At 45.6% G+C, this 15,346-nt stretch overlaps 1 protein-coding gene across 2 annotated transcripts in view; it reads right to left on the bottom strand.

The window, feature by feature from the left end:
* The window catches only part of HHAT (hedgehog acyltransferase), a 329,885-nt gene that overhangs the window by 128,340 nt on the left and 186,199 nt on the right, over positions 1-15,346 (bottom strand). For both annotated transcript variants that reach the window (XM_080824654.1, XM_080824653.1), the window contains exon 9: positions 14,972-15,007. In XM_080824654.1, the coding sequence (XP_080680780.1) occupies positions 14,972-15,007 (36 nt within the window). The remainder of the gene's footprint in view (positions 1-14,971; positions 15,008-15,346) is intronic.

The following is a 15,346-nucleotide window of genomic DNA, read 5'->3' as shown; positions in this document are numbered from 1 at the left end:
CATTTAGTGGAAACACCTGAATAGATACCATAACCAAAAGAACAAAACTTTATCCCATGACCTTGTGATTCCTGAGGTCCCTCCTCAGCACTGAGTTGCCATGAGCACAGAGCTACTTGCTACCTTGACCATGTCCATCTGCATAGTATGATAGAGTTTTTAGTTGCAATCAACAGGATCTACTCTAGCAAATTTAAGCAGAGAAGGAATTTCTTCAAGAGCATTAGGTCACAGAATATCTGGGTGGCCAGCGAATCGGGCGCGGCTGGGAGAGGACTGGTCCACCAGATGGCTCTGTGGATGCCACTGCCGGTGGTGCGTGGGAACCCGGTCTAACAGCATCTAGAAGCTGCACATCTCTCTACCACCCTCGCCAGAAACACTTCACCAGGGTACCTCTTTTTGTCTCTTGCGAATCAAAGCTGCCTCTTTGCTACATCAGAGTGTCAGGGCCCGGGATATATTCTGACCCTAGATGTAAGGGAGACCCAGAAAGTGACTTTTGACTTGTACTTTCAGGAGGTCCATTTCAGAAGGCCAGAAATTCTCCAAAGCCAGAGGGTGCTCTAAAGGTACTGAACAGCCAGAGTATGGAGAAAATGTCCACGACACTTAAGAAGCGAGTCTTACATTACTCTTAGCATATACCAACCTCCTGGTATGAGGCTGGTGCCCTACTAAGCTCCTGCCCCAGAGCAAGTTGCCCCCATTCCTGAGAGCCTGCTCGCTTTAGCGTTCTGTCTGGCCCCCACAGATTTACAGATTTACAGATACACACATTTCACAGTGTGTATCCTCACTGCAACAGAACTGGATCTTAAATGTTGACCAATATTTGAAGGCAACCCCAGGGTTCCAAGGTTGCACTTCTTAATAAGTAATGTTTGTAGGAATGCATTCCCATGAGTGCATTTTGACAATCCTCTAAAACAAATGATGGAGAAGTAGATCACTACACTGACTCCCAGCCTGATACTCATTCTCCACTACCCCAGCAACTCCCTATTCCCACAGACTGCGGGGTGTTCCCGATTCCCAGCTCACTGAGTAGACAGTTACCCATTCTTCTCAATCGGGTAAAAGCACCTGGATGTAAATAAATCTGCTCTAATTAATACAAAAGTGTATGTCATCGTAAATGTTGAACACTGGTGATAAAATTCCTCACAACAGATCCTTCTACTCTAGTAAATAGGCTATATTACACATTTTCTATTGCAAGTTTCTTCTCTTCAGTATGTCGATGCCATCGTCCAAGTGAGGACTTTGAACATGCTAGGATACACATGCATATGTCAGTTTTAACTATAGCTACACTTTCCCAACCAACTGCTCAGTCACTCATTCCCAAGTTACTGCTGAGAATCTGGGCTGGCCTGAATGGCATGGAAGGCCTAGCATGGCCTGGCCCAGGATAATTTCCCTGTCTCACTCTGTGCCCCAACCACAAGGACCTTCTTTCTGTTCTTCTTGGAAGACACCCTGCTTCTCCCCCTCGGGGCTTTGGGTCTGCTTTTCCCTGTACCCTCCATCCCAAGCATTGCCTCCTGGGGGAGGCTTCCCCATGGCTGGCTCCTGCCCCACCCCTGGATCAGGTGCCCTGTGACACACAATTGTAGGACCACGTGTTCCTCCTTTTTTGGCATTACTGACTGCTCTACTTTTCCAGACACGCATACGGTCTCTGACAAACATTTCTCTGCTCCTAAATGATAAGCTCAATGGGAGTGGGAACTATGTCTCTTTTGCTAACTGCTGGGTTCCAAGCACTGAGCAGGGGGCAATAGGTACTAAAACTGTTTGATAAAGAAGTGAGTGGAGCCATAAATTTAGAATGATCGATCTCACCCATTTGGCATTTACTTATTTGTGTGGTTTAACTCAGATTTTTGAAGTACCAGACTGTCTTCCTAAGGCAGCATTTCACAGGGGGGAAACTAAAGCTATAATATTTAATAACTAGCTGATCAAAAGTCCCAGAACTAGTAAGTGCCCGAGCTGATTTGGGTTTGGGCTATAGCCGTGTCCAGCCATGGACACACCATCCATTGCCAGGTGCTCAAAGAAAATGCAGAAGAAACCAAGCTCACGTTTCTGGTCCTCAGGGGTGGCAAGTATGATGATAATGATGCTGACAGCTAGTAATTATCAAGTATTCACTCTGTGCTGAGCATATTTTAAGCATTTGATATATATTATATCATTTAATCCTTAGAAAAAACCCATGAAGTAGGTATTACTAGTACCAGTACTACCCATTTGCAGATGAGAAAAGTCAAGCACAGAGCTGCCTGGTTGGCCATAGAGTCAATAGGGATGCGACCAGCTCTCAAACCCAGACTGCCCAAGCCTCAGCCCCACGCCACTGACTGCAATCGACAAGACCAAGTGTGTTGGTCAGGGGGAGAAGGAGTTATCTAGCACTTTCAGGTGCGTCAGCTAGGCTTTGCAAAAGAGGTGTCCTCTGAACCAGGTGCTAAGAGGGTCTATGTAGAAAGAAGGAACCAGAAATAACATGCACAAAAAAGAAAAAATGAATGATTGAGTCTTGCCCAGGGAATAAAGAGAGTCTAAGGAGACTGTTCATGGGGCTGTTAGGTCTAGAAAAGCCTTTGAACAAATGATTGAGGGAGGAGAGGGCTGACTGAAACTGCCTTTTGTTTCTGGACTATTTTGATTCAATACCCTTGGGAGTGGCCTGAGGGGACAGACTGGAAGGAGGAAGACGATAAAGGTAAGGTTCACAATACAAGACAAGTGAAAGATGAGGGAGGCCTCAGTTATGGCATACAGAGTAGGAATGAGGGAAACTGGGCATGTGCAGTTAATATTCATAGGAAGAACTAACAGAATTTAGGAATGAAAATGGATGTGGGGCGTGAGGAAGAAGGACATTTCCAGAATAACCCCAAGGCTTCTATCCTGGTTGGTGTGGGTAGAGCAGCACCCTCTAAGATGGGGCAGTGGGGGTGGGTGGAAGAGAGTAGGACTGGGTCACGGCTGGGTAGGTCGGGCAGAGTCCCATTTGAGGCAAGCTGAATGCTAATAAGGTAGATATTGATCATTCAAGTAGGCGGGCAGAACTACAACAGAACACCCAGCCTTTCTACAAGGGAAGCAGACAAAAGGCGTTATCATCTAGACCAGTGTTAGGCAAGAGAATGTTCTGTGATGATGGAAATGTTCTCTCCCTGCTCTGCACCATCTGCTATGATAGCCTGTAGCTACATGTGGCTGCAGAGCCCTTAAAATGTGGCTCATGCAACTAAGGAACCGAACTCTGTAATCTTGTTGACTTTTAACCAATTTATATTTTTATTTAAAATAAATAACATGGCTAGTAGCTACTATAGTAGACAGTGCAGATCCAGACAACAGAAGTGACCCTCTAATATTAAACACACCAAAGCTGCTTATCGGTTGAGATTAGAAAGGACCTTGCAGTTAATCGGGTATAATTCCCTCTTTTCCCAAATAAAGAAACTGAGGTCCCAACAGGAGAAGACACTTGCATGAAGCCAATGAAGCCAATGCAGCCAGAGAGCAGGGAGGCAGACCATGACCGTGGCCTTTTGTATCCAACCCAGTGTCCTGGACCCTTCACGCGCTGCTTCTGCCCTGACACAGAAACAGGTGCAGTGCTAGCTCCCGTGTGTGTGGAACTGTGGTGGCTCACAGGCAAAGCGCCTACCACCACCCCCAGCCCCACGGCACTACACATCCCAGACACCACTGGGTAAGGAACTCTATCAGGTGTAGCTACAAATAACAGAACCCACTCTAACTCATTTGACTCCGAAAGGGGTTGATTAGAGAAGGATGGGCAGTGTGCACTGTCTCTGGGAGAGGGTCTCAAATCCAGGCTTAGAGGCGATGCAGTCAGGAACTGCTGACAATTTCACACCACCCCTTGCCAATACAGGGACCCTACTGTGCCACCACTTGACTCAGGGGAGCGGCTTCCAATCACCAGTGCCAGGTGCAGGCCCCAAGCCAGGACCTCTGCCTCTCAGATCTGGATGTCACACTGCCACGCTCAGCAGAAGGCATTCCAGTCCTACCTGCGCACACCTGTTCTCGTCAGAGTCAACATCAAGGGGAGGCGGAATCCAAGACCCTTGCCGCAGTGAAGGAAACCAAGTTTCTGCCTTCTACCTGGTGTGGAAGCCCCACAGGGCAGAATGATCCCGGGAATCAGGAAAAGAATCTTCAAAAAAGGCGCTACCACCATCATTACTTAATAAATGCCCTGTCAATAACCCATCAGCACTAGCTTTAGACCACGGAACTTACAGCCTGTCTTGCTCAGCAGCAGCCCTGTCTCAGAGCTTTTTACATTTAAAATAATGTCTCCACATTGCAAATTTTCTCAATTAGTTCGCCAGCGCCTCTTTTTCATTTTTTTTTAAAGATCCATTTATTCACTGGAACATCTGTATTGGTAGAAGCTATGTATGGTAGGAAGTGAATTATGCACTTCAACTCAGAGCATGAAGGGTTTTTTTAGTTTTTTTTTTCTTTAATCTGGGTTTTCTAATTAACAAACCTAATATAGCACAGCCATGAAGATGAATAATTCCAAAACCTTTTTCCTCAAAAGTGGTAGCTGTAAGATAGAACCAAGAGTAGATCTGAGAACTCGTCTAAGAACTGAAAATTACTGTAACGTAGAACAGAGTCATCAGGGCCATTCCAACCCCAAAATTCTACAAAGGAAAGTGAAGGACTGCAAAGCACTCCAAGGGTTTCAGTCTAGAGAATAAATAAGAAAAACTGTCTTGGGGGTGCCTGGGTGGCTCAGTGGGTTAAAGCCTCTGCCTTCGGCTCAGGTCCTAATCTCAGGGTCCTGGGATCGAGCCCCGCATCGGGCTCTCTGCTCGGCAGGGAGCCTGCTTCCTCCTCTCTCTCTGCCTGCCTCTCTGCCTACTCATGATCTCTGTCAAATAAATAAATAAAATCTTAAAAAAAAAAAAAAAAAAAAAAGAAAGAAAAACTGTCTTGGACAGTGACCGTGATGGAGGAACTTAGGAAGGGGGCTCAGTTTTTTATAACAAAGCAGAGAATACACCAATGCATTAGCCAACAGTTTTCATGAGCAAACCGGATAGGGTTCTGCTGCAGGCTGTCCCAGAGGGGAAGCCAGCATTGGGGATGTAGGAGGCCTCTCGACTGACGTCCAAGGGCAGCAGCACAAGACAGGAGCACTGAGGGCCTACGATAAAGTACCAGGGAAGGAGCGAGGGGCCAGGCTGGCAGGGAGCTCCCAAGACAAGATGATGACCTGTTTCCGGGAGAAGGCTGCAGACCTCCCTCCTGAGTGAAGTTCCTGGTCCCAGACCCACTCTCTCCAGCTGCCCATGCTTCTAGAGACAGCCTACTGCCATGTTCCACCATGCTTCTGTTGCCTTCAATTACTGCCCACGTGCACAACCGCATCTTTTGTAATATATAAGCAAACAAAAACAGGGGGAAACTAAAGGATAGTTTAGGGTTGTTATCATTACTCGACAGAGCAGCCTTCACAGCTGCTGGTCATCAGAGAAGCTTCCCTGAGGAGCAAGGATGGGCCTGGGTCACTGAACTCCAGCCTGTGGAGGCGAAGCATGGTGATGGTGGAGGTTCTGAAATCCCAATTTCACTAACTTCCCAGCTAAGCCTGTCACAATGAGTTTTGAAAAATATAAATTAAATCATGGCTCCCCTCCTTCAAACTCTCCGATGGCTCTGATGACATTTAAAAGGGAACCCAAAAAGATACAAACGTGGTGCTCCGAAGGGGCACGTGCACCCGAATGTTTATAGCAGCAATGTCCACAATAGCCAAACTGTGGAAAGAGCCTAGATGTCCATCAACAGATGAATGGATAAAGAAGATGTGGTATATATACACAATGGAATACTATGCAGCCATCAAAAGACATGAAATCTTGCCATTTGCAACGACGTGGATGGAACTAGAGGGTATCATGCTTAGCGAAATAAGTCAATCGGAGAAAGACAACTATCATATGATCTCTTTGATATGAGGAAGTGGAGATGCAAGGTGGGGGGGGTTGCGGGGAGGTAGGAAAAGAAAAAATGAAAAGATGGGATTGGGAGGGAGACAAACCATAAAAGACTCAATCTCAAGAAACAGACTGAGGGTTGGGGGGGGGAGGGGGGACGGGAGAGGGTGGTGGGGAAGGTATGGGCTATGATGAGTGCTGTGAAATGTGTAAACCAGACGATTCACAGACCTGTACCCCTGAGGATAAAAATACATTATATGTTTATTCAAATAAAAAAATTAAAAAAAAAAAAAAAAAGGGAACCCAATCCTCCTCACCGTCTGGCTGTGGCCTCCGCCTCCAGACCTCATTGGACTCAGTGCTCCCTGGTCCTGCAGCCTCCGGCTTCCTTCCTTCCATTCTCATGTGGCTTCTCTTCCTCTCAGGGCCTGGGAGCTTGCTCTTCCCCCTGCCCAGAAACAGCCTAGCCAAGACCTTGCTCTGGCTGCCTCCCCCTCCTCACTCAGATCTCCGCTCAGTGTCCCCTGCTGCCTCACAGAGGCTCTTCCTGCCTTCCCCATGCTGTCACAAGTGCCTCTCAGCCCTTGCCCCTCCGTCACCTCACGGGAATCCCTGTGCCCACTTGGGTTCTTGTCTACCCTTATCTCCACCCACTGCAAAGCAAGCCAGCTGAGGGCAGACCACTGTCTACCTTCTCGCTGCTTCTCTCCCAGCTCCTGGAAGAGTGCTGGTTGCATAAAAAGGTTACATGAAAAGATCAGGACATGGCTATTAAGTGCTGTTACATGTTTGAGAGTTACAATTTATTCATTCAAACATTTAAAAAAAAAATTAGTGGTGCCAAATGCTCAGGCCACCCTCCTTCCTACACTCTGTGTCCTTGGGTTATTTAGACTGGGGACACTGGCTTCAGCCATATCGTGAAGGAAATGAACTTTCTCAATCTGTTGCTTTATTCTTTTTTTAATATTTTTTTATTTTTAAAAGATTTTATTTATTTATTTGACAGACAGAGATCACAAGTAGGCAGAGAGGCAGGCAGAGAGAGAGAGAGAGGAGGAAGCAGGCTCCCTGCCGAGCAGAGAATGATGTGGGGCTCGATCCCAGGACCCTGGGATCATAACCTGAGCCAAAGGCAGAGACTTTAACCCACAGAGCCACCCAGGCGCCCTATTTTTTTTTTTTTGTTTAATGGGAAGGCATTACTTGTTTAAAAATTGACATATATCTAGGGCGCCTGGGTGGCTCAGTGGGTTAAAGCCTCTGCCTTCGGCTCGGGTCATGATCCAGGGTCCTGGGATCGAGCCCCGCATCGGGCTCTCTGCTCCATGGAGAGCCTGCTTCCTCCTCTCTCTCTGCCTGCGTCTCTGCCTACTTGTGATCTCTGTCTGTCAAATACATAAATAAAATCTTTTAAAAAAAAATTGACATATATATGACATTTAACATATTAAAAACAAGAAAACAGGCCCAAAATGGAGTTGTTAATGCTAAGCCCCACATCAAGATTTCACCAAAAGACTTAACAGCCGTTTTTGCCCTTCCAGAAATGGAGTCTTAAACCAGTCAGTCAGGAATCACTTGATCAGCAAGTTAGATAATGTGCCCCATAGACCCCCGCCATCCCCTAAAGCAAAATAAAATAAGCAAAATGACCCCGCAAAAGCCAACCCATTCTTTTGCCTGGCTTAACTTCCTTGTTCCTGGCCCTCCCACCTATGCAAGTCTTTCATTTTGTACAGCTCCTCGGGCCTTTTTCTCTCTTGCTAGATTGCATACTGTCCTGACTGGCTCAATTTTTGCTCAAATAAACTCTTCAAACTTTTCAAACACCTCAGTATTTCTTTTAACAAACATTATACTGAATTTCAGTGTACAACATGAAAGATCTGATCCACATCACTACTGTAAGTCTGGTTAACAACCATCACCTCACAGGGTTACAAATTTGTGTATGTGTGATGAGAACTTATAAAATCTACTCTTAGCGACTTTCAAATCTGTGATACAGTATTATTAGCTAGAGTCATTATGTGGTGCATTACATCCCCAGGACTTATTTATTTTATAACGGGAAGTTTGGGCCTCTCAAATTCTGTGCATGAGACACTGTGGGTTATTATGGGGAATACACACATGAACCAGACCCTGCCCTCAAAGAGCTCACTGTCAAGGAGGAACGTAGGGCATGCACAAAAAGAACTCTGTTTAAAGCTATGGGTTCCAAGGGTCACCTGGGGCGAATGGTAATGGCACTGATTCCTGGCCCGCGTGCATCTAAAACATCCCAGCAGATTCCCATGGTCCAGGAAGCTTGGAAAGTAGTGCTGTCGAGGGAGAAAGAGGAAGGCTGCTTGGAGGAGGCAGCACTGAGCTGAACCGGAGAGGGCCAGGAAGTGGGTGTGGAGGAAGGAGGCACATTCAAGCGCAGGGAACACATGAGTCAAGGAAAGAAGCCAGGAGTCTGGGGAGGAACAGAAAGCCACATCTGTTCCCATTTGGCACAAGGAGGAATATGGTGAGATGAGGTGGAAAGCCGCTGAAGACCAACTGTGGTGGGCCCAGAACATGAGGGTATGGTCTGTCTTTGATGGAAGCGAAGAGAAGCACTAACTTGCTCTGAGTAGGGAGGGAAAGCCTCAGGTAAACAGCCAACTTACAGATGAGTAATGGAGAGCTCAGAAAGGGTCCTGAGCTACCTAAAGTCCCACAGGTGGAAGGAGAGAGGCCAGGACTCAAACCCTGCTACTGATTCCAGTGGGGAGGTGCAGGGGGGAGGGACAAACTGGCCCTCACTGAGTCCCCACTGTTTCCAGGCACAGAGCTGAGCTATTGGCATACACTGTCACACCTCACTACAGCTCTAGGAGGTAAGAAGCCTGAATTACAGGCAGAAGTGCATAATCTTTCTCCACAAACAGAAAGGAATGGGTGATGTGAAAGATGTTGAGGAGGCAGACTCAAGAGCATTTGGAAACTGGGCCGGGAACAACGATGGAAGTAGGGCAGCACTGCGGAAGAGGGGACAGCCTCGTGGAAGGGGTGGGGGGACAGCCCCCGTGCAAGGGGGGAGGACAGCCCCGTGGAAGCAGGATAGTTTCTCTTCAGGACCCTGTCCTGCCTCTGTGGGGCATGTTTTGGAATCTGGCTGTCTTTACTCACATGTTCTTCACTTTTTATTTAAAACACTTTGTTCCGGGAACACAGCACAGCTCATTAGCTGCTGGTTTTCATATACCACAAGAAGAATGAAAGGAAGGTTTAAAAAGAACACTGTGCTACTGCAGGGGTCTCAGAGGAGAGGAGTTTGCAGCAGGCAGGGACCAAAGAGACCCGGTGGCCCCCAGGAGCCCCTTGTCCCCTTCGGGTGCCACTCAGAGACAATGAGCAGGGCATAATTAGGACTGGAAGACACAGAGTTTAAGCTCACCTCAGGTGGGAGCAGCTTTTAATCAATGCATTTGCTTTTCATACCACTACTAAAAATTATCTCCTTGGACAAAGTTCATGTCCATGTTACATTTGCAAAATTAAAAATCCAAAATCCTGTGCAACAAATCAGGTATTCTCCCTGAGTTATCGTGTGTGTGTGTGTGTGTGTGTGTGTGTGTGTGTGTGTGTTTAGAAATATATACATAATAGTTCTTTTATATTTATCTACAAAATATGTATATGTGTGTGTTTATATGTTTCTAAACTGCTAGACTGAGTACAGATGCTAATTATCTTCCTATTACCATCTGGTTCTTACTCCCAGGACCAAATGCCCACCCTCCTGTCCTTAACCTCCCTGCATCCAAAGCAGCTCAGAGCCTAACCAGGTATCAGCTACCCTAAGGAGACACAGAAAAGAGGGAGGCTTATCCCCAGCTCTCTTCCTTTTTCTTAGGAGGAGTCCTTTAGCCTAAATTAATCCTTCATTTGACTACTTGCCTTCTTAAAAATGCAAGGCAGACTCTTTTGAACATTTCACACATCACAGAATCCAAGACATATTTCAAATGATGGTGAGCAGACTTCTTTATCAACACCACGAATGCTACAATTAACTCCTGCAAATGTGCTGGTAGACTTTGCGCTACTCAAAATAAAGGAGGTTAAAAACTATCCTGTGATTCATGGAGCTCAAAACGCCGACATTTTTTAGCCCAAACAACCCTTCTCTTCTGCTCTCGGGCTAGTTTCATGAATGGATCGGGTGAAGGATGTCACCAAGGGAAAGCCAAAAACTCCATGCTCACTTCAGAATTCAGTGAACCAGTAATTCACACAGGACTGTAATCCGCTGCCCTCTGGCAACTCAAAGACCTCCAGACCACAGCGGAATCTCAGAATCCACCTCCAGAACAAAAGCATTACAGGAAGGGGACAGTTCCCCCATTCTACCTTCTCTCTCACCAGAACAAAGTGCCTCAAAAGGGCAAACACTTTTATATAGACATTAGCGTTTCCGTAGGACTGAATCTACACTGTATTGAACAGCACTCTTGTAAGCAGCATCTGATTACTTAGAGAAAGGAATTTCTCTTCTAAGGACCATTATCAACTCTGGAGATCTTCTCAGATAACTTTAGGGCCACGCAAGAGGCTCAGTGAACTTTTCTATGTGCCTAAGAAATACCATGGCAGGGGGCGCCTGGGTAGCTCAGCGGGTTAAAGCCTCTGCCTTCGGCTCAGGTCATGATCCCAGGGTCTTGGGATCGAGCCCCATGTCGGGCTCTCTGCTCAGCGGGGAGCCTGCTTCCTCCTCTCTCTCTCTCTCTGCCTGCTTCTCTGCCTACTTGTGATTTCTGACTGTCAAATAAATAAATAAAATCTTAAAAAAAAAAAAAAAGAAATACCATGGCAGGCCATCACACTCTGCATTTCTGCTAGTCATGACAGGACATCGAGACACCATCCTTAGGACAAAACTAGTGGCTTCGATGCATTCACACCTGGTCTTTAGAATAAAAATGAAAAATAATAAAGAAAACTTATTTTGCCATTTAGAAAAAGAAATCCTTATTTGAAATGTATTATATGGCTAAGTATAAATAATATAGAAAAGAAGATGAAAATACAGGTGCTATTTTTCCGATTTTTAATGTGTGAACACAAGGGCAACACAGAAATTGTAAAAGGAAAACAGACAAATTTAATCTTCCAGACAACACAGAAGAGGGATGGCTCCAGGTTTTCTTTTTAAGTCATGATGACAACGTGTATCACTTAAAACAGTTTGCCAACAGGAGGAGCTCAGAGAAGGATGGGCAGGTACAGAGCATCACCATGCGCCTCCATCAGAGGGGCAGGGCTGCCTACAACTCCAGGTCAAATGAAAAATACCTTGGTCGGCAAGAATCAAACCAACTCTCACAAATCATTTTGACTTTCTTGCCAAAACTAACCCAAGCTAAACTTAAACACAGCACCCTATCCTTTAAAATGAAACAGAGCTATTTTCTTCCATAATCTCTCTTCCCAGATTGGACACGTCTTCCCTTTTTCATTGGTAGGACCCCAACCAAGAGTCTCTGTCTGAGGCTATTCGTAAGTGAGTTGTGATTACTGTTTCCTGAAAGTCTTTCCTTTGATTTCTTTAAGATCTGGAATGATTGAGGTCACTCAATTTTCCAACAGTCATAATAAAACACCAACACCAAAAATGCTCACATTTCATCAAACTTGACAGCTCCTTCCTGCCCCCACAGCTCAGTGAAATACTCCAACAACTTAAAAGGAAACCTGCCCCTCGTTGCAGTTACCTAGGCTGGGAGTACAGAGAGGGCTCCTGGCTTTGTGGAAATTCATGTCATTCCGGAGAAGTCGACATTATTTTCATCAACATAAAAGATGCAGCTGATTAATTTCAGGCATGCTGCACTTTCTCTCATGCCAAACACTAAGTATTCAGTACAGTCTGATGACCCAGAGTACATGTGAAGAGCTTGTTGGAGTCAATGAATGTAGTTAATTAATTTCACCAATGCCTCCTCTTAAAGAAAGGGACTTGGCCAATACAGGGTGGAAAGGATTCAAGCAGCATTGCCTCACTCTTCTGACCCTCTCCGGTTCTTTCCAGGGACAGAGTCCCAGGAACATGGCAGCACTCTCCAGCGCAACAAAGGTACCACCACCAGCTTTGCTTTCCCACTGCCTGGGCAACCAGGCAATCACACTCTGCTTCTCTCCACCCAACTGAAACCACTTTCTCGAAGTTGAAAAGGGCACTTAACACCTTCTGGTGGCTAAATACAAAAATTCCTCCAATTAAAAAGGGAAAAAAAAAAATCCTCACTCAAACCACCCTCTCCACCAGCTGCCTGGCCTTTCTTTCCTTCCCTTCCCAGCTTGACTTCTTAAAAGAGTTGTTGCTGCCATTCCCTCACATGCCCCTCACACAGTATCCCTACCTGCTTCAACCTGGCTTCGAGACCCTCATGCTGGGGTAACAGTTCTCACTAAGGGGCTCATGAGAAACAGCACTCTGTCCCCATTGGGCTACACCGCCCAAACCAGGAGCAGAAAGGACCCATTTTTCTCAAGGGAGCTGTAAATAAAGGGATGATATCCCCACCCCTAAAAGTTGGAGGACTGCTCCCTCCAACCACCTCCCCACCACATCTCCAGCCCCCAAATCCCAAACTGGGAGGAGGGTAGAGGAAGGAACTCAGAGTCTTCACATCAGAGTCTTGGCTTAGGGCAGAATGCTGTCATGTGGGGGCAGGGTGAGATGGGGGGGGTGGGTATGAAGAGACCTTGTCACAGAGACTGGGCATGCCCTCAAGGAGGAGAGACTGAACCCTCATTCCCTAACTGGATACAACAGCACACATATCGATTTGCTCTGCCCCTACCAGAGCAAACAAAAGGACAACTGCAGAGAGATGTCAGGGCAGAAAGAAGCCTTAACCCCCAGTTCTGTTTGGTTCACAGAACACTGATGAAGGTGACCAGTTAGAACATGTTACCAGTACCCATCCAAAAGGGCCTCCTGCCAGGACAAAGGGATCCCAGCACCAGTTACATTAGAAGCCCTTAGCTGCCCCCATCCTTCCTTCCCACCCAACACAGGAGATTTGGTTGGAGCCCAGAAGAAGGAAAGGGAGGAAAGGTCCCAGAAGTAGACCATCCCTCCCCCCGCCCCAACTTCAGGTCCCTCACACAACAAGCCTGGCTAGTAAGAAGCTCAGGGAAAGCCTTAAATCAGATGCCTACATTTCTCACAGTGGTACCCCAGACATATCCAAGTAAGTGATACATGATAGGCTTAACCATTATTTGTTGAATAAATGACTTAATGGCTTCTTCCTAATCCTTGCCCTCTTTGTCCTTTCTGCCTCATTTTGTTCACTCCAACCACAAATATTTGTTGAAGGTTGATTCTGTACAATCTAATCAAGCAAAGGCGATTGAGACATGTTCCCTGCCCTCCAGAAAGTTACCAGAGAAGGTACAGGCTAGCATCTGCCGCAAGTACATTAACTCAAAAATCCAAACCACCCGCTCAAGTATCCCCACCCAGCTTTCTCTCATCAGTTTACATATGGAATTCTCATGTCTGCCTTTTTGGTGAGCATTGGTTTTTTATCCCTCCTGCTAAAACGCATTTACCCTTAATGTGTCAAGAGTAGTGGGTATCACACTACCATGTATGTGTGATACCCTGGAGAGAGCCAGGAAAATCCAAGTTCCTTGGGTCTAGAGTAAGCCAACAAGATTTCCGTGCACAGCCTTGGATGAGGCCCTGGAGAAATGTCCAGGAATGCACGGCCCTTCTTAGAACACCACTGTAGGTGATGCAGCACAGAGGAAAAGCTGTGGGTTTCAGTAAAGGTGATGCCAGTGATGTACAGTTCCCCTCAGAGAGTATCTTCCCAATAGAAAGCTGGTTATGCATTGTACAGAGCCGAACCACTCTAACGCCTGGCCAGAAATCACATGTGATTTACAGGTGGTTTATTAGCAGACTCTTAGAATTGGCCTTTAAAGTCTCATACTTGCAGAAAGCAAATCACTCTATACAATATCCTGTTTCCTTGTAATCACTAGCTTACAGTCCTTCAGCAACTGTTATTGCTTCTCACATATTTTTTTAAAGATTTTATTTATTTATTTATTTGACACAGAGAGAGAGATCACAAGTAGGCAGAGAAGTAGGAAGAGAGAGGGGGAAACAGGCTTCCTGCTGAGTAGAGAGCCTGATGCGGGGCTCGATCCCAGGACCCTGAGATCATCACCCGAGCTGAAGGCAGAGGCTTAACCCACTTAGCCACCCAGGCACCCCCTCACATATGTTTTTAACGAGTTTTTTTAACGGCCATTTTTCATAGTTATTAGAATAATATATGCTCAATACAAAAAAAATCTAGAAAATACAGCAAAGTTGATAGCAGAAAAAAAATCATGCAAATTTTCACCAACCCTGCTAATATTCTGGTATATTTCCATTTAACCTCTGTTTGATTTAATAGCTATTTAGAATTAATATGCCCCATAAGCCAAATCTGGTAAAAATCACCAATAAACTAGGATATAAACTGCCATCTGTAATCTCTTCCAATTATGAACAAGGTTGGAGCTGCATGACTATAACACAAACAGTAGATTCAACTTGAAAAGTGTAAATTCAGTGGAGGGAAAACTGGTTAAGCGGTTGGTTAATGTATAGAAGCAAGATGGTACTCTTCATTGTCTATATGTCTTTCCAGCAGCCCAGCACTTGGAGTAAGTTTGTCCAAGCTTTCAGGAAACTATCACTTCAGATATGAACCCCTTGAACAGAATTTCCTCTGGTTCTTTAGAAAAAGATGATTTCATGTGAAATTCTTAAAGGCCCAAAAAACCATAGTGTTAGTGGTTGGTTCTTTTGACAAGTATACAATTTGCCATTATTTGTCAAGATATTTAAAAAGGATTTTATTTTCATCCCAGTCTTCCATTATCTAGAATTTTATCTAGAATAAAAATTATGGGCTTACCTGATTAAGAAATCATGCAGTCCAACATCAAAATACCTGTTCAAAAAAGACACAGACAAGTAGGTCAGTAAAAGAAATGTACACCAATGGTGGACTTGACCAAAAATACATAATTTACATTCAGAGCATGGTGAATAAATCAATCACTCTCTGACAGTGGTTCTGAGAGTATGACCCCTGGAGTGTGGCCAGAGCAGCATTACCTGGGAATGTGCTGGAAATGCAAGTTCTCAGGCCCTACCTCGACATACTGATTCAGAAATCCTGGAGGTGGGTTCCAGCAATTAGATTTGACAAGCCCTCCAGGCAATTCTGAGGCCAAACCACTGCTCTATGGCAGCAAAAGTGTCTCAGCAAGTCTATGCTCTCTCTCTC

This window comes from Martes martes (assembly GCF_963455335.1).
Source record: "Martes martes genome assembly, chromosome: 15".
Taxonomy (NCBI): Eukaryota; Metazoa; Chordata; class Mammalia; order Carnivora; family Mustelidae; genus Martes; species Martes martes.
The sequence above is the reverse complement of the archived record's forward strand: the minus strand, read 5'-3'. Positions and strand labels throughout refer to the sequence as shown.